Source organism: Macadamia integrifolia, chromosome 8 (assembly GCF_013358625.1).
Source record: "Macadamia integrifolia cultivar HAES 741 chromosome 8, SCU_Mint_v3, whole genome shotgun sequence".
Lineage (NCBI taxonomy): Eukaryota > Viridiplantae > Streptophyta > Magnoliopsida > Proteales > Proteaceae > Macadamia > Macadamia integrifolia.
Genome location: NC_056564.1, coordinates 9,159,992 through 9,187,918, shown reverse-complemented (window position 1 = coordinate 9,187,918; position 27,927 = coordinate 9,159,992). Strand labels below are relative to the sequence as shown.

The window sequence follows — 27,927 nt, the reverse complement described above, 5'->3', positions numbered from 1 at the left end:
GGGGGGGGGGGGGGGGGGGGGGACATGGGATTTGGGGGTTGGGGGGACATGGGATTTGGGGTTGGGGGGACATGGGATTTGATTACTCTTAACATATTCTTGTTCAAGAACCAAACCCTTTTCAGGGGGAATTCCTTTGGTTGTCAATTAAAATCCTGCATGTCATCTGTGTTGCGTGAAAACCACATCTTCAAATGCTTGTTATTGCTTTGAATTGAAATTGAGAAAACAACCTCAATTATCTAGCCATGTGGTCATGGCTTTCTAGAAGCCTTAAGGGTTAGGTTTCAGAAACTCAAATAACCAGGATCACAGTGATGCAACAAATAACCAGAATTTAGAACATTTACTAGATCAGCAAATCAGATGATCATGAAATTCGGATACAGAGTAAATCAAAAAACAAGGAACAACTCTTCAAAAGATGGACTCGATCCAATGGTTGGATCTCAAGAATCAGAATTGTTACAGAATTAGTAACTTAAGATCCTAAAAACTAGGAACTAAAATATCTCAGAAAATAATAAACTGGTAGAAGTAGGACTCTGGCTAACAACAGTTCTTTGGCTATCAAACAACAATATATCAAAATATCAAATAAATCTAATGGTTAGATCAGTAGTTGTGAATTTATCTTACTTGAGTATTGATGGAGAATAAAGAATGATGAGAAGAAGATATGACTAAGCATCCCACCTAGCCTCAACTGGAATCACCAGCCACTAATGCCTTCCCACTAACATAACACTGGATCTCACAGCAAACCTCAATCTCACGAAAAAAAGAAACACCTAGGCCAAATATCATTAATCAGACTCATGTACATTGCTGGACTCCCTTACAAACTAATATAGAAGACTCAGAAACAGACTCAAAACACTAAAAAGGAAATGCTTAAACCAATCCTTCGCTAATAAGGTAACATAAACTGACTAGGAAACTAAAACAATGAAGGAGATTTACTCAAAACAGGACTAGACTTAAATAATCCTAATCTAGCCTAACTAAACACTTAATAACAATTAAAAAAGACACTTAAATAACTAATTTCATAGGCCTAGCTTCTACCCATATCATAGGCCCATTACAATGAGAGCACATTGGATCAAAGGCCCAAGTCAAACATAACCCACCCCAAAGCTTATTTCCATTAAAATAAGCCCAATTATGTTTTAACTGCATCAAGTGGTTAGTGGGGTTAGTGGAGATTTCTCATTTCATTTTACTCTCTTGAAAACAAAAAGAAGTTAGTCTTGTCTTAAAAATCACCTTCCTTTGAATAGGTTTCGGATTTCAGAGCGAAGGTACAGGTGATTCGCATTAAAATTAGAGTTATAAAGTGGTAATTGTAGCCTCTTCAGCACCAAAACTTAATATGTTTCATTAAAGCATAGTTTTTACGGCGTTGATGCGGTCTAGAGATGCTAAGGCAGTGCTCCGCCTTATCTGAAGTGGCGCCTTATGGGTTTTTTTTTTTTTTTTTTTTAAACACATTTTAAAATTACTTGATGAATATTCCAAATATAGATTTTTTATTGGTAGGTGTATGGTTTTGTTAACACTTGAGATGTATGGGATCAACTTTACTCCATAAAAAATAACCAAAACAAACAAAACAAAAACACGATTCACAAACAGGGTTTGGATTTTGTCAAGGGTTTTAAGAAAGGGCTTTGAGAAGGAATCAAGGAACAAGGAAGAACCATTGATCCAGGCCACCATTTTGCTCTGGCAGCGGTGAGCTTCATTCTTCTTTGACAGGAGTAGAAATATAGTGGATGACCTTAGGACTTAGGCACTAATTTTGGCATCATAGAAGTAAGTATAATAAATACTTGTATTTTTTATGTCTTTTTTTCTTTATATTTATAATTTTGTTTCATAATTATGTATTTATATTATATGTTAATATGTTATTCACTTTATTGATTTGTTTTCTTGATGAATATCTTACATTGGTATGAATATGAACATTTAATATTTATTTAGCATATGAGTAATAGGATTCAACTAGGATTTGAGCCAAATAGATTGGTTTTATAAAAAAAATTATACATGAACGCTTTAGTAGATAAGGCGACGCTTTATGCCCGCCTTATCGCTAAGGCGCTCTAAAAGACCCTCAAACGCCTTCGTCGCCCTACCGCCTTAAAAACTATGCATTAAAGTTAACTGAAATTATGCAGATTTTTCCTACCAATTGAGAATTCTTTCCTTAAGGAATTATTGCCTTGCACCCTAGGTTAATTACACAAAATCCTCATTACCCAATATTTTGACCACAATGCCTCTTCATTAAATTGTATTTGACCAACCCAATTAAACCTAAAATCATCGAACTACAAATTATAGCTTAATCAAATTTCACAGAGACCACTGAGCTGTTCTAAAGTGCAAGGCATACTTAATCCCAAAAATCAGTATGGAAACCCATTCTTCCAAATATACGTTCTGCTGGATCTCAGTTCTACAACAATTTTTTACCATAAAATTCCTCCTTCTTCTATATCAAATCTAGCCCATGGTAAAATCAGAAACACTTATAACCCTTGACCTAGTATTAACATTGAGCCTAACCACTTCAATGGTTAATCAAAAAAACCAAAGATTGTCCAAGAGACTTCCAAGGGAAACAAAGAAGGGAATATAGATCAAACTTCCCAATAATGAACAACATCCATCATGTGACAGTACTGAGGTAAAGGCAACATTGGAGATATTCAAAAATATCATATGGGATCCACAATTCAAGCTTGGTCTTTTTTAGAGTCAATTTAAGCATTAAACCTTTATTTTATTGAATTTATTTGGGCACGGTAGGCATATAACAGGCTCAGAAGTAATTACTAGTCCTAATTTAATAATATTTATGATTAGATGTTTTCCCAGACGAAGATATTAGAAAATAATATTTATTTTCAGATCCTCAAGCCTATGATGAAATTTATGCCTTCGTTTATGTCTTTCGAGGTTGGACTATCCTAGTATTGAGCCATAGATGGTTTCTTTTATTTACTTATAGTCAATTTGGGATGGTCATTGAGCATTCATACACTAGCATAGAAAATAGAGTTGTGAGTTTCTAAGAAGACTTGATGCCACCCTCGCGCTCCTCCATGGTTGGTGCTGTGTGAGATTTGGGTTTTAGTTGAAGCAACACATTTAAGGCTTAAAGCAATACAAGGTTCATCCCATTGCAGGGAGAACCTTCTCTCTCTTTCTCTCTCTGATGTAGATGGATCAAACCACCCAAAAAGCCAGCCCAGATCTGGCCTATTTTGGGCCAGCCTTGAGCCAGATGTGCAGCCAGGTTTCCAGCCTTTTGGGGCCCATGAACCAATCTCTATGCAGCCCCAAAACCAGAAAATACTGTTCATATGAACAGTAACTCCTCCAAGTTTTGGTTACAAAAGATTTTCCAAAGGATCCATACAGTTGTCCTTTAGTTGGTGGAAAATAACCTCAAGAAGAAGAGCTACAGAAACTTACTTCTATATTAGGAATAGCTTCTATTTTTGTTAGTTCCTAGTTTCCTATTTGGTTAGTCAATTACTTTTCTATTTGTAATTAGGATAGTTTCCTTCTTGAGTTTAGTTATTAGTTTCTAATTTTTTTAAACTTGGCTAGCAAGTTAAGAAACAAATTAGAAAGTATTTATTTCAGTCCATTAGTTTCCTATTTAATTATTGTTTTATGTCCAAGTTATGCAAAGCCTATAAAGAGGACCCATCGATTGTAATAGTGAGATTTGATAAATGAATTAATTGAGTGAATGCTCTTTGGCTGAAAAGCTGTTACTAAGAGGTGAGATGCCTAATCCCTTGAGGGGTGAGATAACCCATTTCATTATTTTCTTCCACCCTTCTCAACCCCGCCATTGGTTCTATTTTCTATTTTCCTTCTTCGTTTTCCGTTATTCCGCTGAAGATTGTTAAGAGTTTGATAAGGTTGTTACAAATATCAAATAAACAGCATAAGTAAGGCTGTTACAAGACCTGCGGCAGGCCTGGAGAGCAATTTCTGGCCAGAATATCTCCCTAACCTTTGTCCAGATCAACTCAAGCTTTTGGGGTTTTGTTCAGCACCCCAAAAGAGACACTCGACCAAGAGGAGGGCTCCAACAGAGGTTGTTACAACTGTTTCTTCGAATAGGCTCAGAAGTTTCCTAATTTGGACCTAGACCAAGATTCTTCATATCTCCCAGTCCTGCCAGCCAATTTTAAAACCCTTTGGAGGGTGCCATAAGGTCCATAAGGAGGCTACTCGATCCAGTTTTCAAGGCCATCAGGGGCCTGGTTTGATTACTGTAGGATTTCTCCCATTCAGCCATTTGAACTCTGATTGCTGGCCCTGTTTCTGTCACTGTGTTGCTGCCTGCATTCAGCCCTCTACAAGTGATGCTCAGGGGGTTATTAAGACCTACTCTAAGCCTACAGTCAACCAGGTGTGGAACCCCAAAGTCTTACACCTGACACTTGGTTGGGGCTGTTATTATTGGGGTTCACTTGCTTAGGGTGAACCTACCTTACATTACCTCTCTTGAAGAAAAGATAAGATGAGAACCTTGTCTCTTTCATTATAGAAGGTGGAGACTTTTCAATGGTTTGATACATTGATTCTAAAAGAGTGGATTTCTAAAATGCACCAACTATGAAATGTATAAACATCCAAATAACCCCCCAAAAAAAAATTAACTGAAGGTCCACTACATGAAGTTATTTACAGAATGATCGGGTCACAATTATTCATAAAATTAATATTCAATTGTTAATTTTAAGTTGATTTTCATGATTAATTTGACCATATATTGGGATAATCTTTGGTTGCAGGGTTTTCAAGGGATGTGCACAAGTTTGCTGCTAAATTGACGGATGTGTTCAGTCTAGAAGCAAGGGTAGAGTTGGAATTTCCAAGAGAAGGAGAGAATATAAAAAATAAAAAATAAATAAAAAAGGGGAAATTTAGGGAGAGAGAAAACCCCACGGTTCTCCCTCTCTCCCTATTCCACACATTCTTTTCTGCCTCTCCTACTTTCTCTCATCTTCTCTTTCCTTGTCCAAAATAGAGTAGGAATCCCTCTCTCCCACTTTACCTAAAACATCTCCCATGTTCTCTCCCTATTCTTTCTTTATCTCTCATCTCCTATTTTCTCTCCCCCATCCCACGGTTTCTTTCTTTCCCACCGAATTACCCTTTAGTCGAACTCATCCCTCTCTCTCACTGAATCTCTCCCTCCTACAATTCCTATTTTATCTCTCCATTCCATATTTCTCTCCTTCTTTTCCTTCCTTCTCACGCCCTCCATTACCCACTTCTCTTTCTTCCTAGATTGCCCACCGAACCCATCTCTCTCTTTCCTAATCCAATTCTACCACCCCATCACAAGCACCTCTCTTTCTCTTTCTCTTTCTCCAGATATCTCTCAGTCCTTCTCTTGAGGGGGATTTTTGGACACCGATTCTTGGGGAATTAAGGCTGCCATATCACACCCTTCATAGAGCAAAAAGCTGGCTAGTTTTACTTGCTTGGTTCTCATAGTCCTCTATTCTTCTTGGATCATGCCTTCTTTGGGACGGAGTTTCAGGGACAACATTGCATAGAGAGGATTGCTATTGCGCCAAGGGTTCATCACCATCATCATCATTACTACCATTCCTTCATTAGCACCATGAGCGTCTAAGTTCTTTCTATCTTTAGGTTTAAATGATATTTTGAGTTATACTATTTAATTTCTGATTTAAATTCATTCTTGGTTGTTTGATGCTAAAGACCCCTCCCATTGTGGATTATTTTAATAGATAAATTAGTTTAAAATAATTGCTTTTGTGATTCAATTATTTTATTCAAGCAACGGTATTTAATGTGATTTTTAGCAATACACTAATGATAGCCTTTAACCAATCGAACTAAGCGTGCTAAGTGAAAGCGATAGACGATAGTGCTTGACATGATAGGTTATGTTTAGTGTAGTCAAAGATTGTGTTTTTGTAGTTTCAGTGAACCGAAGTATGAACCAGAAATTAGTAGTAATACCAAAACGGAGTCGAGACCTAAGAATAGCTTCTTCTCATTAATTCTTATTCTGGTTAATTGGTTTATTTAGTTTTAATTTAAATTCTGAATTTTACAAAATTGATTTTCAAAACAACATTCACCTCAATTTTAGTAGATTTAGCCTTCTAGTTCTCTGTGGGTTCGACCCCTTTCTTACCACTATCTCATAGTTTAGTTAGGGTTTATTTTGATTCGTTCACGACAGAGATCACAGAACTTGTTAGAAAGACGAGCAGCTAACTTAGAGAGCCATTAGGCATAACTAAGCTATTAAAATACGAAACAACCATTTAGATTTGTAACCTGGATTTATATAGGGCATACTTGAACGGCCAGATTATTCCCAGCACGTTTTCCGCCACTAATAACAGTGAAGGCTGGGACAGGAAGCAGCAGGCCAGTATTACCCGAAATATCAGCAATGTGCTTGTAAAGTGGAACCTGAGAAAAAGAAAGAAAATTAGTGACTAGAATCTTCAAGGGCAAGTCATTAAAACCATCCGAAAGACATACAGGTAAAATTTTAAGAAAATAGAAGAAAATCCATGCCTCTTTTTCAGCAGCACCAGCTTTGCAAGCAGCAATAGATACTGCTAAAATAGCATTTGCTCCAAGTTCAGCCTGCAAAATCATATTGCATGGATAAGTGACGCCCCATAACATGTGCAAAGTTGTCACAATTCCAAACGCTTTCCAGAAGGGCCCAGAGATCGTTCCCTGGATGTGGAACATCCCTTATGATGTTTAATGCAATTTAAAGTAAGGTCAGAACTTTCATAGTCCTGTCTTAATTCTTTTCAGTCAGGTTTAATGATATTGAGATTTTATAGTAACATCTAATTATTCGCAACAAGTTCCCAGTATAACATGAAAATTGAAAAGGTAAGTGATTGACATCAGATTACCAGTCACAATTGAGAACCTGCATCAATCACACTTTGAATTAAATGCTTAACAGCCAATAAGCAAACTAGGGATGATGTAGATCAGTCACTTAATGGACTAATCATATTGCAAATAAGCCTTGGGTGGGTAATGTATGTGTTGGGCCTTTGATCCCATAGGTTTTATTCGTAATGGGCCACTTTAATGGGCCTAAAATATGGGTAGAAAGTAGGAAAACGGGATTTATATTCAGTGCTTTTATTTAAGTTGTTTAATTCAATAAAGGCCCATTGGGCCCATCAAGTGTAATGTCCTAGATGGACTATTAGTTAGTCAGTCCTATTCCATGTTGGAAATATAAGTCTAGTTCTAATTCTATTTGAAGTCCTAGTTGTAGTAGGAGTGTCTAATCCTATTTGGAAATTAGCTCTTAGTCAAGGTATGATTGTAACTCTGCCATCTTTAAATAGAGGAGCCTATGCACTGATATTTCTTAGATTTGAATGAATGAATTAATGAGTGATTATTCTTTAGCTAAAAAGTTGTTATTGAGAGGTTAGATGCCTAAACCTTTAAGGGGTGTGATAGCCAAAACCTGAGGGGTGAGATACCATCCCTTTATTCTCTTTCACCCTTCTCAACCCCCAATCTATTCTATTTTTTCTTTTTCTATTTTATTTGTTGTAACATTCAAAAGGTACAATTCAGATTCTGTTACAAGCTATTACAGTCCAAAACCGACCAGCATTAGTGAAGATTTTAGGAGGGAGATCGATCTCCATATCTCCCTCCTCTGACCTCTGATCTGTAAAGCCTTTTAAGGGTGTGTTCTAGGCTACTATTAGACCACTCGGTCCTCTTCTTGGAGCTGTCCAGATCTATCCAGCAGCTGTTCTGCAGAATCTTAAAATTTTCTCTCTTATATCAGAAAATTAAGAAAGCTTGTAACTTCACAACCAGCCGTCAAAATCCTCTCAACTTTGGGGTTTTTGTACCTTCCCTAGGGACTAGCTACACTCAAGAGTATAGCTTAATCGGACTCCTACAGACCTGGCCGCACCTCTCTCTCTCCAACTCTATAACAGGTCTTTCTCTCTCCTATCGGGTTGGGTTTTGGCTAGCTTTGCTCCTATATGGGTAATGTATTCTTGGGGTTTATTTGATGATCTTATTTCTTTGTTTCTTGATCCTATTTGTATTGTTTGGGATTATAAACTGCTGGGGTAGTTTCTTGTAATCTACTCCTTCATTAGGGGAGGAAATCACATCTTGTTTAATATTGGGAGTAATGCAGTGCTAATCTCAAACCAGTGAAGTCCAGTGGGAGATCAACTTGCGACAAGATCACAGGTATGAGGACAGAACCCAAATTGAGAGCAAACCAGATAACTATACAACTCAGATATGCACGAAATTCTAGTTGCATGGTCTATTTGTCAATAAGAACTGTTAAAGAATACTCACAATAGCAGAGTGTCCCTATCGTGGTGTAGTTGTGAGTCTTAATTGTTAGTGTTAGTTTCCTTGTTAGTCTATAACTTGAGTTGTACTCCAAGCACTTGGACTCTATTTCTTTAACTATACATTATAAATAAAGGTTGGCTATCCGCGATAGACACAAGCTGAGTCTATCATGGTTCTCAGCACATTTTCTCTCTATTGTCTCTCTCTTTCTTCTTCTCTTCATAGATTCTGGTTTGCTTTCTCCTCGATTTTGTTACAAGAACAAGTCTATAAAATCTTATATTGATCAAAATTCTAATGGTAAGATTTGAAGATGCGGGGTAGTCTCAAAAATAGCAACTCAGTAAAAGAGAGACCAGATTTTGTAACCAGCAGAAAATAGTAACTAGGATCCAAATTAGCAAGTCAATCTCAACATAGAAACAAGGAATCAGATTAGGAAACTCAGGTGAACAGAAATAGGAAGTACATCAGTAATTAGTAACTAGTAAAGAATAGAAACAAAGAAGATTGTTGTTATAACAGAACTCAAACATAGCAGAAAACTGCCAACAGAACTTAGAGTTCGATGGGCTTGAGTTGCTGATACGTTGGCACTAGAAATCTGGCTAGCACTTGAGAAGAAGACTAACAAAGGTTAGTTTGTAGTGAGCAGCAGAAAAAATTGAGAACGACAGAAACTGCAAAGGAGCTCTGAATCTCACAGAACTAACAAGCAAAAACTATGTTAAAATCTCAAAATTTTTAGGGGAGCTGTTAGCCCCATCTCTTTATTTATAGAATAGAATTGAGAAATAAAAAAACTCGGAAACTGTCCATGCACAAGGTAAGGAAAGTCCCATAATAACATAACTCTTGAAAAATGGAAAGTATCTACAAACTCTAAGAAAAATAAACAAACATCTAAGTTTGTATAGGCCTCAAATCCCTCGTATTTGGGCTTATAAGCCCATGGCCCAGGCCAAATAGCCCATTGCGCACTCAAAATTAAGTATATTGATCCATTAATGGTCCAGTCTGACCCTACCGATGTCCCTGGTTTGCTGCAGCATCAGAGAGATTAGTTTAAGAGGCCTATGTCTCTAAACTGGTTAAGCATTCGACACTATAGGAGGGATTTCTCCTAGTTTGAGATATCAAGCAATTAATGCAACACAATAAAAGTGCACTAGTTTAAGGATTTGCTTCTTTCTAAATAAATTCTTCGATACAGCTACTACAAGCAAACAAATTTCAATGATGCCTTACAGGCATTTACATGGTCTTATGGATATTTTAAGAAAAAGAAGTCAAATATTTTTTTTTTTAGATGGGTACACTATAGAAGGGGAGATAGGGGGATCGAACTCAAGACCTCCTAGTGAGTGTGGGCTTTGCACAACACAACCTCACCTCAAATATCTACTTACATGAAAAAGTAACAAACATGGGGTTCAACTTTCCTAAACTGATCAAAGTCTAATGTTTTTTCTCCAGAGTTTACTAGATCCACCTTCACATTATATCAACTGAATGAGTGGAGGATTAGAAATATGTTTTTCCCATTCATTTATTACCATATACTTCAACACTGATTATGCCTTTCATCTCTACAAGAAATGGAAAATGTCCACAAGAAAATGCTATTTGGGGTTGCAAAACATGAATGAACGTACAGATGTTTTTCTCAATGGTACTAAATAATCAGATCTCTTAATAATAATGTTATGTAATCAAACAAAATTCAACAGTTGATAAAACAGCACCTGAACTCAAAGTATAAATTGAACCACGAAGCTCGTTCTATTCAACCATGATATCACGCATAAATGGCCAAAAATATGCAAAAACCTACCACATCCCCCTAAATTGGAAAGCAAAGTATTACCTTATTTTCAGTTTTGTCCAAATCTATCAAAGCCTGATCAATTTGATACTGATGTATTGGATCTAAACCAATCAAGGCTTCAGATATCTTCTCATTGATATTCTTAACAGCTCTAGAAACACCATGACCAAGATATTTTCCCTTGTCTCCATCACGTAATTCAACAGCTTCATCCCTGGGTTCAATGAACATAACAGGAGAGCTAGTATGCTCGTGATTTAAACCCAACAAGAAAAATCAAAAATACCGTTTGAGTCTGATGAACATAAGAGTCTAAAAATGTGTAAAATATATATTCCTGGAAACATTTGGATGTTTGTACATGTAAAATCAGATTAGCAAAAGTTGCGTTCTAGGTAACTTAATTATGTAAGGAGGAGGAAGAGAGCGTGGTTGCCGTCACTGGTCACTACCATCTTAAATATTTTCCCCAAAGAAAACCGTGTGTGATAGAGAGAGCATTTAATTTTCTCTTTTCTGAAGAGATATTGGGTTTTTTTATCTGCTTCGGAAAGAATCAGAGAAAAGCACTGGAAATATGAACCATTATGCAGACAACAAAAGGCGTTAAATAACAAAAAGAAGATTCCAGAAACTCTAGCGTTCTGAATAAAAACAAAATGGATCATTCAAGTAAAGGCCGACATACATTCCAGTAGAAACACCGCTAGGAGCTGCAGCCCGAAACATCCCCTTATTAGTGTACAAGTCAACTTCAACAGTAGGAATCCCACTACTATCAAGGATCTGCCTGGCTTTGATCTTCGTGATTACAGAAGGAACGGCTTTCTTCATATGATTTGACTGAAGTTTTCATGAATTGTAGAAAGACAAGTTAAAATGACGGATTCATATATGATCTGGCAATAAACCAGTTTACAAGTATCAAAATCAGAAGGAACTTACGATGAACAATACGGGATCTGGAGCCTTTGCCCTAACGGCAGCATTAACAGCATCCTCAATTTTCCGGGAGAGCATGTACTTGTCCAGATATTCTTGGACAGACATTTTGCTTAATTCCGTCTGTATCTATTCCTGAACGATGGAAACTCGAATAGCTAGGGTTTTAACTTCTTCTCCAACAACGATCTCGGCTCCCCAGTTCTTCGCCGAAACCAGGAATCTGTAGAAATTCTTGTTGCTGAAATCGGAATAAATAGCTCTGTGCCCTATATGGCTATATCTTCTGTGAAGACTTGATCCTTATCGCGACGAATGCTTTCGACTAACCATTTGGCCCCTGGTTCTTCGTCAAGATCGCGCCCTCGCTTCCTCACTATGGAAGTTTGAAGGTTATGTTTCAACGCTGAGACTCTAGCGGTCCGGTACTCTTTAGGGAGAAGAAAGAACTGCTGCATCATTGCGTGCCTGTGCGTGTGCCTCACTTCGGATCGGGGTCTAAAAACCTGGAATCGAGATCTGGATAGCCCCGGCCCTGTACGGCTGTACCATGCCTCACTACAGATTAGGGGTAAAAAATCCGGATTTCCGATCCGCTATTGCCCCAGACGATTCTGGTCCGATGAGGATTAATGGTTAATCGGTCAGAAGTTGCCTTAGGGTATGTGATCGGACGAAAGTTCTGATTGGTTGCAAGGGGAATTTATAAAGAAAGAAAATAATATTTTCATATTTAAAAGAGAAATATTTGTAATCATTATGGCTCTGCTTGCTTACAATGAAAAATTAAAGGAAAAGGAAGTGAAATTTGTATACTTTAAAAATAAATATTTATAATCATTATTTTATATGATTGTATGAACTACTTAATTTTTTTATTCATATTTAGTAATGATATATTTTATATGTAATTTTTATTTTACATATTATAACAAAGGGTTTTGGATGCAAAGTAAAGTGAAATTTTATAACCAAATATGGAATGATTTAAAGTTAATGTTAAAGTCACATGAGTAATAATTACATATATTTATTTTTTAAGTATGAAAAATTCACTTCCCTTCCCTTTAATTCCCCTTACAACCAAACATAACATACCTCATATGATCCAATGTGATTGTATAAAGTATAAACTATTTATTTTTTAATTACTTATAATTTTTATTTTGCACATTATAGCAAAAGATTTTGAATGTTAAGTGAAAATTTATAATCAAATATAGAATGATTTAAAGTTAATTATATAGTCACATGGGATATTGGTTACATCCATCTCTTTTTTCAACATGAAAATTTCACTTCCCTCACCCTTTAATTTCTATTGCAATTAAAGTAGGATTATAAAAATTGTGATTGGCCAATTATGATCAAGCGGCTTGTCTCTTTTTGAATCTTCTTCAACATTTGGTTGTAAAAAGACAAACAATTTGAATATTGGGCTAACAAAATGTTGCCGAATTGAAAGATCTAAGGTGTAGGTCATCAACACTATTTTTCTTTTCTTTACCAAGTTTGACCCACCACTATGGTGGTCCAGAGGAGAAGTGGGTACCCACTGGGGCCAAGGGGTATGGAGTAGGGGGAAAATAATGGTGCATGACTGTACTACTGCACTTACAAGGGGAGTTAATCCACCAATCAATCCCTAGACACACACTTATGCGAGCAGTGCCAAAATACTACTAAGCACATATGTGCCTACCAGAATTTCCCATACATCACAAGATATTGGCAAAGGGCATGTTGCATTGAAGTCATCTTTGAGAAATAACCTACTATATTGGGAAAGGATAATTATATGGGGTTTGCTTTAACTGACTGTAACTAAAATTATGAATGAAAAAAACTTAGTTCAATTGTGATTATACATGATTTTTTTTTTTTCACTTTTTGAAAAATAAGGCATTATGGATTGCCTTCAAATTTGCTGTGTCGAAGACTTGGGACATAGTAGAGTAGGGTTATTAGTTATCTGCTTTCCTCTCTCTTATTAATATAACCACCATTGATGCCCTTGGATAAAAGGGCTATGATATCTTCCATTGCCGGAGAACTCCATTTATTTGCTCATGGATCGACCGTTACGGAATATCTCCATTCAATTTCAGAACAAGTCTGACGATATCTCTTGACGGAATAACCACCCTAGGGAAGCAGGTTGGAACGTATAGATCACCACTCTTGCACGTTAATCAAGTTCTAAACAGCGGATTCTCTCTCCCCACAAAGATAGATACAAAGACATCCCGCATTTGGACAGAACGCCCAGGTTTGCCAAAAGAATCCGACAGCCAGAGCTTCAGCCGGCTCCACCGTTACTCAACAAACATCAACAACAATCCCACTGTTCGTGTCAGTACCACCACTATGGATTGGCCCTGCCCATTGCAAGAAGAACGAACTTCTGTCACGCAGGTTAATTTTCACCCCCGAGAGCAAACATATGCGACTCAAATAGCAGAGGTAAACAGAAAATCAGCATCAAGCCAACGTTGGTTTTTGGAAGTGCAAAGGGGGCGAACTGGTCTAGCAAAGGGAAGCACTCGCCTAGTGGCCATGTAAAGAGTAATGCTGAGATAGCCATGTAGGTTTCATCAGCTAGCCGAGCATCAAATTGTGGAATGAAGCAGCATCTGTGCCCACCATCCTTGTGCCGCTGATTCTGCCACCCATGCCCTAGGTTCCGGTTTGGCCAAAAGATAAAAGAGTTTTGGAATCCTGAGAAAAGAGAAGCTGTCAAATAATGATAATCGAATGGTCATTACCAGTGTTTGTTTCAGGGTGGGAGTTTAGCTTGAAATGATTTGTAGATTGCTGCAGAGCAACCATTGCTTCAGGTGAGAAATGATAATGAAGATAATGAAGTGAATCTGGGTCTGTTCTATGTAGAGAGGTGAACAGTACAGCGAGAGGCCATGGTGAGTTTGTGGAGACAACTGTCCAATCCGTAGGGATGCAATATAGTTCAACACTATTACGGGTATCTTTAGGTCCATCTGTTAACCTAAATATTAAGTGGCTACCTAAACTGAAACTCATGTAATTTTCACCCAACAAAAAAAATCATAGAGCCACATTGATTATCCAAAAAAATAAACCCAGCATAAGGGAAAATGCATGTCAAATAAGATGGCTTAAAGTAGGAGAATTTCTAGCAAACTGAGCTCGAATATGCTTAGTTGCACCAAGTTCTGAACATCCATCATGCCAATTGAGAGGCAAATGGGTGTGAAGAATCCCATATGTAAATAAATGTTAAATTCATCATCCTGAAAATAAAACAAAACAAACTATCGTAGCTCTTGAATACAAAAACTTCAAAACCTAGCTCCAGATGGATAGTAAAAACCAAAACCTCCACGTCTCTGGAATTTCCAGCATGGCATCTACACATACCAAAGCACTGCAAAGAAAATACCCAAAAATCATAAACGAATTCATTGGTATTATTGGAAGAAAACAGAGCAAAACAACAATTAAAAAACAATTTAGAACTAGGCTCATTTCAACAATGTACAATTGCAAGGTAAAATATACTGAGAACATGAATACGATTAGCATTATTGTACATTCATAGCATATACATTCTATAATAAGTGAAACAATGGGTTAACCTTATCACATTGATTGATAACATCCAAAACATGTACGCTGCAGCCATATGAATACAATTTAGTCTAGTGTAATAAGTTGCAGACCTAATGAGTCCAATTAGGCATAAACAATAAACAAATGCAAAAACACACTTTAGGAAGATCTAACATGCAATCCATACAGAGGCAAACAGCATGTCATAACCAAATTGAAGTTGCTTCTGCAATCTAGATACTAGAGATCTGTCCCTGTAATCAGAAAATACTCTAAACATAGTGCAGCAACTAAAACTTTTAGATAGCACGATTCAACAGTATGAGCAAATGAATAGAAACTAAAGACAGGGGAATCAACTAAGTACACCAAGACACATAAATACCTATGAAATTTACTAAATCCATATCGACCCTAATAAGTAAACCTAGCAAACCAATGAACAAAGTGGTAGATACATAGGATTCCAACCATTACCTTATATATTGCTTGGGTACATGAAAACCCTAACCCTAGAACCCTGCAACACAGAAGGAAAATATATTAATAAAATAGAGAAGAAATACAAAAAACCTAAACCTTAAACGAAAATTCTTCAAGGGAGTAAAGTTAGGGCATACCATGGACTTGGGAGGCAAGTTGGATTTAAACTTTGCTCGGACGATTCCACTGTTACCGTGTGGCCTAATGACTTTTCCCCAGATACATCTGTAATGAGATCCGTTCTTCTTGACCTTGGCCTTGTAAATGTAGGCCATACGCTTACCGCAATACCATCCTACCTCCTCCTTTGTGTTCACACCCTCAATCTGGATCAAAGACGTGTTGGGGTACTGGTTTGATTTCGACCTAAACCATCGACATGAACATAAGCTCAATTAGACGAATCCATGAAACAACTCAGGAACTCAGATCAGAAAATAAAATTCAGTTTTGTTGAATGGGATTCCAGCTATTACCTTTTGTATCCGAGGATAGTTCCCCTCACATAGAGTCTGAATCAAATACAAAAATGAAACTGAGAAGATATAGATAAAGCTTAAACCCTAAAGAGAAAAACGAACAAACATGGTTCGAATAAAACTAATGGCAGAAGATTAAACCCTAAATAGACAAGCGAACAAAGAACGTAGTTCGAAGAACACTAATGGAAGCGAGAGTAGATGAAGATAACCTGACTCGCTCTCCTTGGCGCCCCTTCACCATATTCGCTACGATTTCCCTCGCTAACGGCGAGCAGAGGACAATGCTAAGGTATGCGGAGGTCCAGCTAAAACCTAATGAGAACTACACGATGAGATTATATAAACCGATAACAAGTTCCAAGCTAGGGTTTAGTCATACCGATACCGAATCGGATCGGTCAATTTCGCCTTTCACATACAAAATATACTCTCTTTTTACAATTTTACCACTGGATCGATATTGATATCCGATCCATACATGCCTAAAACTAGGGATGAAACAATGCCGAATTGGGCGGGGATTCTTTAAACCCTATGTCCCAATATTCAACCGAAACTCAACGTAACCCTTTCCGGTACCTGGGCCTAATCCTATTGTGACCCTAATTAGTGAGGGCTAAGTTGGCCCTAACTGACTTTTATTTTGTCAAGGTCGCCGAAGTCGAACTAAACTTGATTGACCCTATTTTTACCATTTGGTTGCTCTGCATAAGATTAAATGAAAAGAAAAAAAAAAACACGGATACAAATGATCAATAATACAATTAAAATTATGAAGTACAACACAATAATAGTTGTGTAACACATAAGAATCAATGACAACAAACTTATTATCTTAATAAAATGATAGGATGATAACACAAAATTATATTATATAAATTATAATTAAAATCATGGCCGGGTTGGCCCGGTCTAGACTAGGCCTATGCCTCAGCCCAAGTTCGGCCGAACCTAACCAAAGATCAATGTTTTTCAACCCTAACTAGCCCATAGGGTTAGAAATCTTAGCTTAGGCTCCATTCAAGCTTAGGGTGGGCCATCAGGGAAAAACTTATACTCTTACCTAAAACCATTCTTCCAATGTCCAATGCTAGTCAATTTTGCTTCCAAAGCAAAACATATTTGATGATATGCTTTATCAAGTCTCTCTATTTTTCCAAAGGTGGATTCCTTACAAGCAAGACCCAACAATAACACTCCATGGACATGGAGGAGAATTTTAGAGGGTGAAGTATAATCAATAAATACCTTTTTGGAAGGTTAGGGTGTAAAAAATCTTCTCCAACGTGTCGGAAGGCCCATGTAGTAGGCTATGAGGACATGGGGGCACGCGCCCATGTGTTGGGATATGTGTTCAAGTCCTCCCAATCATCGAATGCAATGTTAAACACTCAACATGTTAGAGAGGAGCTGGATCTATTGGAGAGGGATAATATCAACATCTGATAAGACAAACTGATCCCATCCCTCTGAGGGTTTCAAATTCAACACCATGTTGTTGATTGATCCATTTGGAGGGTGGCAGATATTACATTCGATACAACTCAAAAGTTGGACATTGTGCTCCTCGATATGTGGTTTAGTTCGGTAGATAAATATGCTATTTTATGAATATAATTATTTTTGTTTTAAAGGGAGAACTGATAAACGTGGGGAGTTACCAACGATGGAAAAATTTCCGTAAAAAATTTATATCATACGTAATATAATCTCATACAACATAAAAATTATCCTCAAACTTGAGCAAATGGGAATCCATATCCTCTTATGTTTGGAAATATGGCGGCTTAAACTTGGCTTTGGCCCGCCCCTGAGCCTGCATAGGGCTAGGCCAAAAAATTTGGCCCTGAGGGATTGTTCGGCCTTGAGTTAGGGTCAAGGTGGATAAGGGTTGATGGCTACGGCCCGCTGGCTACAATGAGCCCAACCCTGATTTTTTACCCTACTTTATTAAGTGTTCGATGGCCAATTTTTAAGTTTAATAAAGGGTTGATGGCTACGGCCCGCTGGCTACAATGAGCCCAACCCTGATTTTTTACCCTACTTTATTAAGTGTTCGATGGTCAATTTTTAAGTTTAATAATCACTATCCACCATGGTTGTATAAACTACTTTAATTTATAATCTAATGATGTTGTTAAATATAATTTTTATTTTACTTACCAATTCCAACGGATCTAGATGCAAATCAAATGAATTTTTAGCTATTTTATATTTTGTAGGGTTAAGCTCAGGCAGGTCAGGCTCAGGGTCAGGGTCAGTGTCATGGTATTCTAGCCCTAAATGACAAACCAAGGTCAGGGCCAATTAAGGACATCCCGGCTAGGGCTGAGCCCTACAGTGTTGGGCCCAGTTTGAATTTTCTAGGCCTTGAGTAGGGTCCAAGGTGCACTTTGACCCAACTAATGAGACTCAGGCTTGGACTTGGGTTTTAAGAAACCTGGCCCAACCCGGCACTCTTGCAGCCCTAGTTGTTAGAGAAGATTCACACTAATTATGAATAAAATATTTTCTAAAATAATAATAATAATAAAAAAAAATATTCTTATGAAAATAATTACCCATGTATCAGCCTATTGGGCCATAAGACAGGGGTTAGATTAGGGATGCGACAAGCCCAGCCCAGCCCTAGGTTGGGCTGGCCCTCGCCTAAGAGAGGATAGAAACGGAGAGAGGGAAGAGGGAAACTGCCAACAATCTGCAAAGTGTGAAAGGTTGAGTCAAATTTCAAAACGGTGAAAACGATCGGATGAGTGGAGGCTTCTCTCGTTTCAAGGATCACCACAACTCCCGTGTTTGTTTGCCTCCTATAGTCCTATTACCATTTATTATCGATAAATTTCCTTACAGACGAAGATAACCATTTCTATATATTTGCCATGACCATCTCTATATCACCACCAACATTCCTCCCCCCACACCCGAGTCCCGACGGTCCAGCGTAGACACTGTGAGAATGGAAGAACCTCTACTGGCACCGGCAGGTTGACTTCATTTGGATTATTTTCTCTTTTATTGTTTCTCGTAATTAGCAGTTTCCAGTGCATCCTAATAATTTTCTTTTTTCAGATCAATTGGAAGACGGAGAAGTCGGAGGGAAAGAGAAGGAGAAATGGGTTTCATATCAATACCTAGGAAGAACTGGTTCCGTACTCCCCTATCCTTACGTGGCGGGAGCGGAAGTAAGCATTGAAGAAATTCGATCGGCGGTATCGTCTTCTGATCACTATCCGCCTTCCATCCACGCCCCTTTGATTAGTTCGCCGGAACCCGATCCAAATGGTACCCCTTCAAGACTGAATTCATATTCTTTTCTTAGTGATGAACTGGATCTTTTGTCGTTCTCTTTTTTGGATTGAGAATTTCATTTTAGTAATGTTTCTTATCACTCACATGCAACATAATTGTTTGATGCTGTTCATCGGATGAGTAAATTCCCGCTTATTTTGGAGACACCATTGCACTTGCTCTGTCATCTTGCTTTGGATTTCTATTTTAATTATGGAAGCAGCGACTTTCTAGTAAAACCCAAGTAACTGGCGTTCCTCCTTAACACCCATTCGTTATTATTTTGGCTGGAAATGACTTCCTTTGCTATATGTCAGAAAATTGAGATAGAATTAGAATATCCCATATGTTAATTCATTACTCTTTCTAAATCTACAACGAACACAGTACAATGGCAGTTTCCCGCTGTTTGTGGGTATTCTCAACCTTGTTCATAATTCCTGAAGCAATAATTGGGAGGGAAACAACATCAGCAACTATCCATTTTCAGTGAATGATTATAGACATTAGTTATTAAAGGGCAAGGGGAATTGAAAACCCCTTACCTCCATGTGCAAATTTGCTAGGGGGAGATTGTTTATTTTGACAGCCAGTGTAAGTGTTGAACTAGATAGTTGATGTATGACACTATGGCCCCAGCTTGCTAATATATATAGATGTAGGTACTCATTTATCACAAATTATCCATCAAAATTTCAAGATGCTTTCAGAACTTCCTGCTTTCTGTCAATCCACTCTGTTTCTTTTGTTTATGTTAGCTCTTCATGTTGTCAAGGAGGTGGATCATCGGTTTGTTTTGTTATGGCATATCTTTGTTGCACTTTTTATAAATGTCCAACTCGGAATCTGGAGGAGTGAATATTCTCTTCTGTAAGGGTCTTGAAGAACTAATGTCTTCCTTGTGGTGAGAGTAGTGCTCAGCCTTCTTTTTGTTGCAAGGTGTCTTAGCCATTAGATGAAGGCATGTGCATTGATTTGGTGTTCTTTTGTGCATGGTGGCTGGAGAGTAATTGGGCTTTAGTGTAGAGTGGACAACTAACATTTCTATACAGGATTCTCTGCCTACTGAGATAGTTTCACTAGCAAGGCATTCAAATTCTGCACTATCCCCATATCAATGGTTGATTTATGGATTATACAATTGCTGTGCGCTTCCACTTTGTGGGTGATAGTGTTGACAAATTGTCTCAGGTGGTGCTACCTGTATGCGTTGCAGTCTTAAAGTTTAGTGTGAGGCAATTCAGTTGCATTGCTATATTGGGTTCCTGGATGACCGGCGGTGTTATTGGGAAATGACTGGATTACTTGAGTGAAAACCTGCCATGTGTGCGATGCTTGTAGCTGAAAAATGGCTTTTTCACAACCAGAGGTGAAATTTTCCCTGTCCGATCATTGTCAAGGATGGAGTACCATAAGTTGGATGTTGGAAATATGTCTGGTAGCCAAGCTTGCCTTGGTTGAAGATTAACCGAGGTGCCATAGGGTTGACAACGGTACCATAATTTTGATCGTGCAGCTCACCTGCTTGACTTTAGGCAGTGTTATTTCGGGGCCGTATGGGTAAGGCTTTCCAAGTGGATTGTGTAGGAATGTCGGATACCTTCTACTCTATTGATTTATGATGGACTTTGCTATTTTGAAGTTTTTTTTTAGTTTGGAATTCCTCTTTTTAGTAGTTCTGTGATAAGCAAGGTGTGTCATGATTAGAGAGATTCATATTTATCTGAAGTGATAAATCTTGAAGATGAAGATTTAATTGCAAGGGAAATCTACGATGAATGTACCAAATTCTACCTTCAAGAGTAAAATATATGCACTATCTCACCTTAATATACATAGAAATAAGCTGCAACACCTAAAGGAACTTTGGTTAATTGGATTGCTATTAATGTTCCACATTCGGTCTCATCACAGTTTTCCTACTTTGGGTTTGGAATTGTGTTTGATCAGCAAATGTTTTGTTTGAAAGTTGAGAATCCATTCCTACTGTTACCTGTTATAAAAAAAACTGTGTTTAAGTATAGATGTTCTTTTGGTTTAGGAACAGTTGGAGAAATTTAACCTTTTTTTTTTTTCTTAAGAAGCCTTGTAGATAGGTAAAATCTATGATGTTTCATCATTTGTACATTACTTACTTGCTTTGTTAATCAATGTTTTTGGATCAAGCTCTTGTTTATCAGGGTGGATATGGAGGCAGCCTTGGTGGATATCCTTCAAATGAAGTTCAGAGGTAAGCTGGGTATTTAAGGCCTGTATTTTGGTTTTAAGCTTGAATTTTCTTGGGGTTCATCCTATAGCTTAACTGCATATCACTCTTCGTTGCAACCTCTAGTTTTTTTTTCCAACTCTAGATGTTGGACCTTCCAGTTTACAAACAAGAGGTGCAAAAAGGGCATTTTTTTTTTTTTGTTTTTTATTTGATCTGTGGCTTACTATGGGTCAACATGGTAAGAAATGCTTGATCAACAATATTTTCTACATGATAGGCAAAACTTGGATGAGGTGGAGATACGGGAGTTACTCATTGATCATGTAGGCCACCGTTGCTGTTGGGGAAGTCGTCCTGCTCGGACCTGGAAGATACGGGCAGTGGAAGACTGCAATGTTTATATTGGGACTCTCGAAACTTTTATTGAGGAGAGAGAAATCACAAAAGAGATGGAGCCTTATCTTGGTGGAAAAATTGATGGAAGGGAGAATGGCCCTGAACTTGGACTATGGGAATTGGATCTGAGATCTGAATTCCCTCTTCTATTTGTACAACACAAAGAAACACGTACTAATATCCCTCATTCAGAAGCTATTGAGAAATGCTCAGGTATAGATTATGGAGCCATGGGTTTTGTGGTTAAGAAACTATAATGCCTCGAGCTCTATTTTTAGTTAATTTTTTTTTAATTCATAACAGAAAACCTTGGTACACTTAAAACCAGTAAAACCAGAGGTATTTATTGTAGTGTTCATATGTAAGAAGGGTTGCTGAAGCCAAAATGGAACCAGATTTTCTGATCTGGTGGGATAATCCAATTTAACAGCCTTGGTGACTAATCATGTCCATTCTATTTATCGACCTTTGAGTGCCCTTTGAGCTTACAATATTAGTAGCATCAACTATCAAGTTCTTCTCCAAGCTTGTCCAAAATGAAACAGCTTCCATGGCCAAGATTAGAAGTCAAAGTCTTCCATCTGATCAACAGTTGCTTGATACCAGAACTCCAGGGAGTTACTCTCCTATTGAGACACTCTAAATTCATCACTTTAACTTAGCTTACATGTTTCATATGTTATAGCATCTTTGGGACTACCCAAACAATCGCAGTTTGGAAATTTTGCATAAATTTGAGTTATGACACTCACACATCTCAGGATTACACCTTTTTATGCTATTACATTCTAAGGAATTGCCAAAGGGGACTTTACTCATGCACACTAGAGGGGAAAGGGGGGGGGGGTTACACATGTGACAGGAGTCGATCCTTAGACCATCCACACTCCTGGCACCTGCTCTTCAAGCAGAGTCTGCAGCCAGTGTGCTATGCACTGGATCCACATCTCAGGATATCACTTATGATGTCATAAACTTCGATTAATTGTGGAGGTTAAATGCCCTCTCGAAATTATAGAAGTATCCTTGAGCTTTGATTAGTATTCATTATTTGGAAAATTTGGACACCCCCAATTCTAGTGACCCATCAAACACCATCCTCACACAAAGATGGTTGAAGGTAGCCATCCTACCTGTTCTTTACATGTGTGGCACATTCAGATTTTCCGACCTCACAATTTGATTGGTAAATCTGGCTTGAAATTTTTTTAATATATATATATATATATATTTGGTAGAGTGTTCGATTATATTAGATTATCAGAAGAATATGAAAAATAGTCCTGAGATAAGTTTTCAGTATGGATGGCTCTAATTAGTCTGAGGCTGACTTTTACCCCTACGAGATCTATTAGATGGGACTCATTGAATAGTTTACAGAAGTGGCAGTGGGTGAGAAGGTGGTGCTTTGAATTGCTAGCATTTTAACTTCTTCTTCTTGTCATTTTTTAATGTATATTTCTGTTGCCTTATTGTTGTTCTTCATTGTCAATCGTAACAGTACATACACTTTTATAGCCCAAAAAATATTCGTTCATGCTGTTGAAACTCCTCCAGTAAAATTTTAGAATGGTAAACTTGCAGATTGTGGGGGACGAGGAGAAATTCCATGTCCGACGTGTAATGCAGATTCTGAACCAGGATGTTACAAGAAAGATCAGATGACTAAGTGCCCTGTATGTTATGGCAGGGGTTTGCTTGCTCATAAAGATGGCTCTGACTCAATGTATGTATTTTTAATGTCTTTTTTATTGATGCAAAATTTACAGCTAATTAGATACATTATTAAGGTGTTTCCTGGTTTACACAAGGTATCCAGACTTTCAACTGTGCCGAAATTTTAAGTTTCGAGAACAGGGAATACATGGTTTACATAATTACATCAGCTCTAAAACTGTACTGAAGAATCCACCATGTTGAAACTTGCCTGCCTAAAGATTTTTTGAACTTACATGCCAGATCATGTTCATATAGTGTAGGACTGTACTGCTGGGAGTGGGACTTGATGTGGAATCCTTCACTGATTTGTGTGTATGCAGATGTGTGAAATGCAATGGTAAGGGAATGCTTCCTTGTGTGACATGTGGATCTCGCGGACTATTGAAATGTGAAACATGTAGAGGTGGAGGATCTATGCATGCACGCAACATTGCCATCGTCAAATGGTAGGCACACTTTGTTGTGACGTAGATATGTGCATATGTATCTGGATTACCAATACTTTGTGATTTTCCAGAATTATTAACCTTTTTGTAAAGCATGCCTTTTTATGCTTTTTTGTGAGGGTGCGTCTAAAATTCCTTGCAACTGAAAGCTAGGATCTTCCTGTGAAACTTGATAGGTAAAGATAATTATGAACACATGTTTTCTGAGGACCAATAAAAGGTGACATAGGGGATGTTTCATCGATGGTGGGTTACTTTTAGTGCTGGCCCATGGTTGGCCCATCCCAAGCGAATGGCTAGCCTGGTCTTTTAGGATAGCCCAAACTTTACAATTTGAAGAATTGGGAAAATTGGACTTGTGCCTTAACGAGCATGTCCCCCTTTATTTATAGCAAAAAAAATAAGTAGTCCTAATGGCAAACTAAGGGTGTGTTTGGTATGCGTTTTGGTATGCGTTCTCAAAACGCATTCCATGTCAAAAACACGTTCTTGAACGACAAACATATCGTTTGGCATGCGTTCTTGTTCCAGGATCCTAGAACGCATCGGAGAATGCATCCCATTCTGGAACGGGTCCAATAGCCCATTCCGCGTTCTCATTCTTTCCAGTTTCGTCCGACATCTTCATTATCGTTTCTTCCTTTTCGTATCCAACAGCCTAGCACTTATGGGCGCCCTCCATTAAACCTCTTTCTCTCTCTCTCTCTCTCTAATGGCTGTGAAGGTAAACTTCAAAGTTCTTGCACCTGCAATGGAACGAGTTTTAAGTTTGGATTGCTCTTCATCGTTGCAACCTTTCAATAGCTACTACTGTCACCACTCAATGTGAAGTAGGATGGCAAAATCGCCTGCACCTTCCACCAGTTCAGACTCTGCCACCGTTCTCCAGCACTTTTTTTTTTCCCCCTCCTCTTCTAATCAATGGTTTTAGGGAGGTTTCTACTTACCATGCGGTCGGATTATGGGGTCCCTTGAAAATTTTCCCTTGAAATACTGCTGACAGTGGGAAACTTACCTGAACTGGTGGACGAATCTCTTCCATACTTCCATTTTTCTCAACTGTCCCTTTCATGAGAACCGTTGAAGGGTCAGAGAGAGAGAGAGAGAGAAGTCAGCTCTTGCAGAGACATTCAAGAATCAAGAGCTCCACACTTGTGCAAGATAGAGCAAGTAAAACAAACATAGAGTGAAATCAAATAGAGAGGATCCCAAATCGTCAGGAAAGATCCTCATACTGTCTCAGATGTGGTACCTTGTAGCAAATACCTCCTCCAATCTCCAACCTCTGTTGTCTTCATCAGGTTCTTATACTCTTGCAGCAGAGTCCTCAGGTTGCCTACGAGTTGTTCGATGAAATGCTGACATGCATTCTCAAAATAAGAATGCACTTTGGCTAAACCTGTGTCCAAACAGTATTTTCATTCTTAGTCAAGAATGTATTCTGCAATCGGAGAATGGGAATGTGCATTCTCAGAATGGGAATACATACCAAACACATCCTAAGTACTCCCTAAGAGTAGTTTGAGTACAATAATGAATTATTCAACACAATTTTAAATTCAAGTTTTCTTTTTCCCCCTTTTGGTAGTACTTAGTTTGGAAGATTATATGTATACTTAGCAATACATATGAGTACAATATAATATGAAGATATAATATGAGGTATGGATTATAATATAGTATCATACTAGCATGTACTCTCAAATGATTAAACTAGCATGTACTCAGTACTATAGTCCGTGTCATAAAGAATTAAATAACCTTGCATTATAATATGTAGTGCATTTCAGGCTCGGGCTTGGTGAAGTCAGTTCAACCCAGCCAGTCCAAACTAACACTTTGGCCTCTAAGCCTCAGGATTGACTCAACTTGAGATGAGCTGGCCTAATGTGCAGCACAGGGTGCCACATCACTCCTTGCATCCTATGTGCAGCTATGCTATCGATAGACAAAATTATTATCTAGAAGGCCAAGACAAAGCAGAGATGCTTGGTTTGGTTAAAAACTGATATGTCATGGGCATCATAAATTCATAATTCACAACATGTGAATGTTGGAAATTTTCTTCCTCTAAACCAAAAGCCACAGTTAATTCCAAAGTAGATGTTCTACTTATTTAAAACCAACACACAATTAAACATCTTTAAAAATTGGAGTTTGATGTGCTGTTAGGTCTACTGGATATGAATTCAGCCTTTCACACTTGCATACATATGGAAACCATGCACCAGATCCCTGTGAACACATGTCTTGTTTGTACTTGTCCTGGTGGCGAGGATCAAACACATATCTGATTAAACCAAGGTTTTAAATAGGCCGGAATTTTGGAAGATCAGTATGGGCACCAGAGACAATATCCCAAAATTTGAAATTCCAGGCGACTTTTCACTCATCTATATTTTTTTATTATTTAATCTTGAATTAAATCTTAGTCAAATATTAACTTCATTCAGCCTGCAATTTTTGGTGCACTAATTATTTATTTATTTATTTTAATTTATTCTTACTTTTTTATAGCTTTATTACAGTTATACCTTATATATGGCCAATATAAATGGAAAAATGAGAACTTAAGGAATAAAAATACATTATACAATGTTTTAAAATATTTTGATATATTAAGTAACAATAATTATATGAGAAACTAAGCAATCATATAGAGGTTAAGTATATTATAACAGGGATTAGTTTACATTAAATGGCCATTCAAAGGTAAATGGAGATGTCTCTAAATTTTGGCTGAAATCCCAAAATCTGAAATATTACAATTATGTCAGAAAAATGGCCCAAATTTCAAGGACCCTTAAACCGAGACTGAAACTCTGCGAAATTTAGCCAATATTTAAAATTATGTGTTTACTTGTATTTTAGTGCATGTATCAGTCATTGCATTCTGGAAATTACTTCTGTAAGCAAATTTCAGTTGATCAAACGAAGAAAACTCTGTCCCTGTGCAGGAAGACACTCATGACCCGAAAAGTAAGTGCTACAAGTGGAGCAGCCTCAGTTCCAGATGAGGTCTTCCACAGAGCCAGAGGGGTCCAGCTGTGCAACACGCAAGCATACCAATGCACTCCTGCCTTCTTTGCTGACTCGTACTTCCTTAACAAGTTCTCCTCAGAAGTTATTGCTGATAGGGCTCCTGTTGCTCCCACTGCGAGGGTAATATGTGAGAGGCATTCCATCTCTGTTGTGCCAGTCACACGTGTTACCATGGTTCATCGTAATCGGTCTTTTAGTTTCTATATAGTTGGACTCAGCAGAGAAGTGTACCTGAAGGACTATTACCCTTCCAGGTTTTGTTGGGGACTCTGTCCTTGCCTGGAATGGTTGAAGCTATGAATGGATCAGATATCTATAAGTGATGATGTTTCTCAGTTTTGTAAATGCCAGCCTTTTTTTTTTTGTGGGGGGGGGGGGGGGGGGTGTGAATCACGTGTTGTTTTCTGTTGTATGTCTTGTTTCTGTTATATTCTTCTGGTATTTTACGCTTCCTATATCTATAAACTGCAGCTTGCATTAGGTGTATATTGTAATAACTTCTGTTTCAGTGTTGCCTTTGTTGCTGTATCTTTTCTATGGGACTTCCAGTTTCTGTCAGCTGAAAGATGTTCATCGTTCTCTCACCCATGAACTGGATAGAAGTGGATGTGATATTGTGCTACATCTGTTCTTTTTTTATCAGCTTTCAGAATGTATGTGTAAGCGTGAGCAGATGGGTGTGGTTTATGTTTGCAGTGGCATCTGAAAGAGCTTTTGAGTTGAATTATTCAGTGAAACTTAGCGATGGAAACTAGGGATGCATGTCATTGTCAACGTTGTGGATTTCAATTCTATGCTGTTGGCTGTTCAGAACATGAGATAGTGACTAGCCTCCTCTCTAGGCCACTCTTTGTCCATCGCCATTAACCACCACCTCCAGAGTTTGAAACCAATTTTGTAGTTGCTTATGGGTGATATAGGGCCGTTGGGTATACCAGGTGCTCTCAATCTGGACCCATTGGTGTATCAGGCTCAGCAGGAATCTAGTTATTAAAAAGTGCTTATCTTTCGACCGAAAAATACAGAGTGCTCATCTCAAGGTCAAGCAGTCAAACAAGTTTATATTGTACATATGGACCAAAAAATAAAATTTAAGGATGT

At 37.9% G+C, this 27,927-nt stretch overlaps 3 protein-coding genes across 3 annotated transcripts in view; 1 reads left to right on the top strand and 2 right to left on the bottom strand.

Annotated features, from left to right (window-relative positions):
* The window catches only part of LOC122085954 (cytosolic enolase 3), a 19,050-nt gene extending 7,390 nt beyond the window's left edge, over positions 1-11,660 (bottom strand). Inside the window, exons 1-5 of the mRNA XM_042654583.1 lie at positions 11,177-11,660; positions 10,920-11,074; positions 10,271-10,445; positions 6,604-6,675; positions 6,379-6,495 (exon numbers count right to left, since the gene is read on the bottom strand). Of these exons, the coding sequence (XP_042510517.1) occupies positions 6,379-6,495; positions 6,604-6,675; positions 10,271-10,445; positions 10,920-11,074; positions 11,177-11,281 (624 nt within the window). The 5' untranslated portion in view covers positions 11,282-11,660. The remainder of the gene's footprint in view (positions 1-6,378; positions 6,496-6,603; positions 6,676-10,270; positions 10,446-10,919; positions 11,075-11,176) is intronic.
* Positions 11,661-14,321: 2,661 nt separating this feature from the next.
* Positions 14,322-16,090, bottom strand: LOC122085957 (60S ribosomal protein L35a-3). The gene is made up of 5 exons (XM_042654586.1): positions 15,936-16,090; positions 15,721-15,756; positions 15,382-15,610; positions 15,239-15,281; positions 14,322-14,576 (listed from the first exon to the last, which is right to left on the bottom strand). Exons 1-4 carry the CDS (start codon positions 15,965-15,967, stop codon positions 15,240-15,242), a joined length of 339 nt encoding a protein of 112 aa, XP_042510520.1. The 5' UTR covers positions 15,968-16,090; the 3' UTR covers positions 14,322-14,576; position 15,239.
* Positions 16,091-18,452: 2,362 nt separating this feature from the next.
* Positions 18,453-27,448, top strand: LOC122085955 (protein SSUH2 homolog). The gene is made up of 7 exons (XM_042654584.1): positions 18,453-18,710; positions 18,796-19,008; positions 21,181-21,244; positions 21,501-21,832; positions 23,204-23,345; positions 23,659-23,784; positions 26,742-27,448. Exons 1-7 carry the CDS (start codon positions 18,683-18,685, stop codon positions 27,124-27,126), a joined length of 1,290 nt encoding a protein of 429 aa, XP_042510518.1. The 5' UTR covers positions 18,453-18,682; the 3' UTR covers positions 27,127-27,448.
* The last annotated feature ends 479 nt before the right edge of the window (positions 27,449-27,927 follow it).

Bases quoted from the DNA above. Each gene is read 5' to 3' on its own strand.
- LOC122085955 (XM_042654584.1), top strand. From the start codon at position 18,683: ATGGAAGAACCTCTACTGGCACCGGCAG. The intron at 19,009-21,180 runs GTACCCCTTCAA...TTTTGGATCAAG, and splicing joins GCCGGAACCCGATCCAAATG to CTCTTGTTTATCAGGGTGGA. The intron at 21,833-23,203 runs GTATAGATTATG...GTAAACTTGCAG, and splicing joins AGCTATTGAGAAATGCTCAG to ATTGTGGGGGACGAGGAGAA.
- LOC122085957 (XM_042654586.1), bottom strand. From the start codon at position 15,967: ATGGTGAAGGGGCGCCAAGGAGAGCGAGTCAG. The intron at 15,757-15,935 runs GTTATCTTCATC...TATTTGATTCAG, and splicing joins CGCCAAGGAGAGCGAGTCAG to ACTCTATGTGAGGGGAACTA. The intron at 15,611-15,720 runs GTAATAGCTGGA...TCGATGGTTTAG, and splicing joins ACTATCCTCGGATACAAAAG to GTCGAAATCAAACCAGTACC.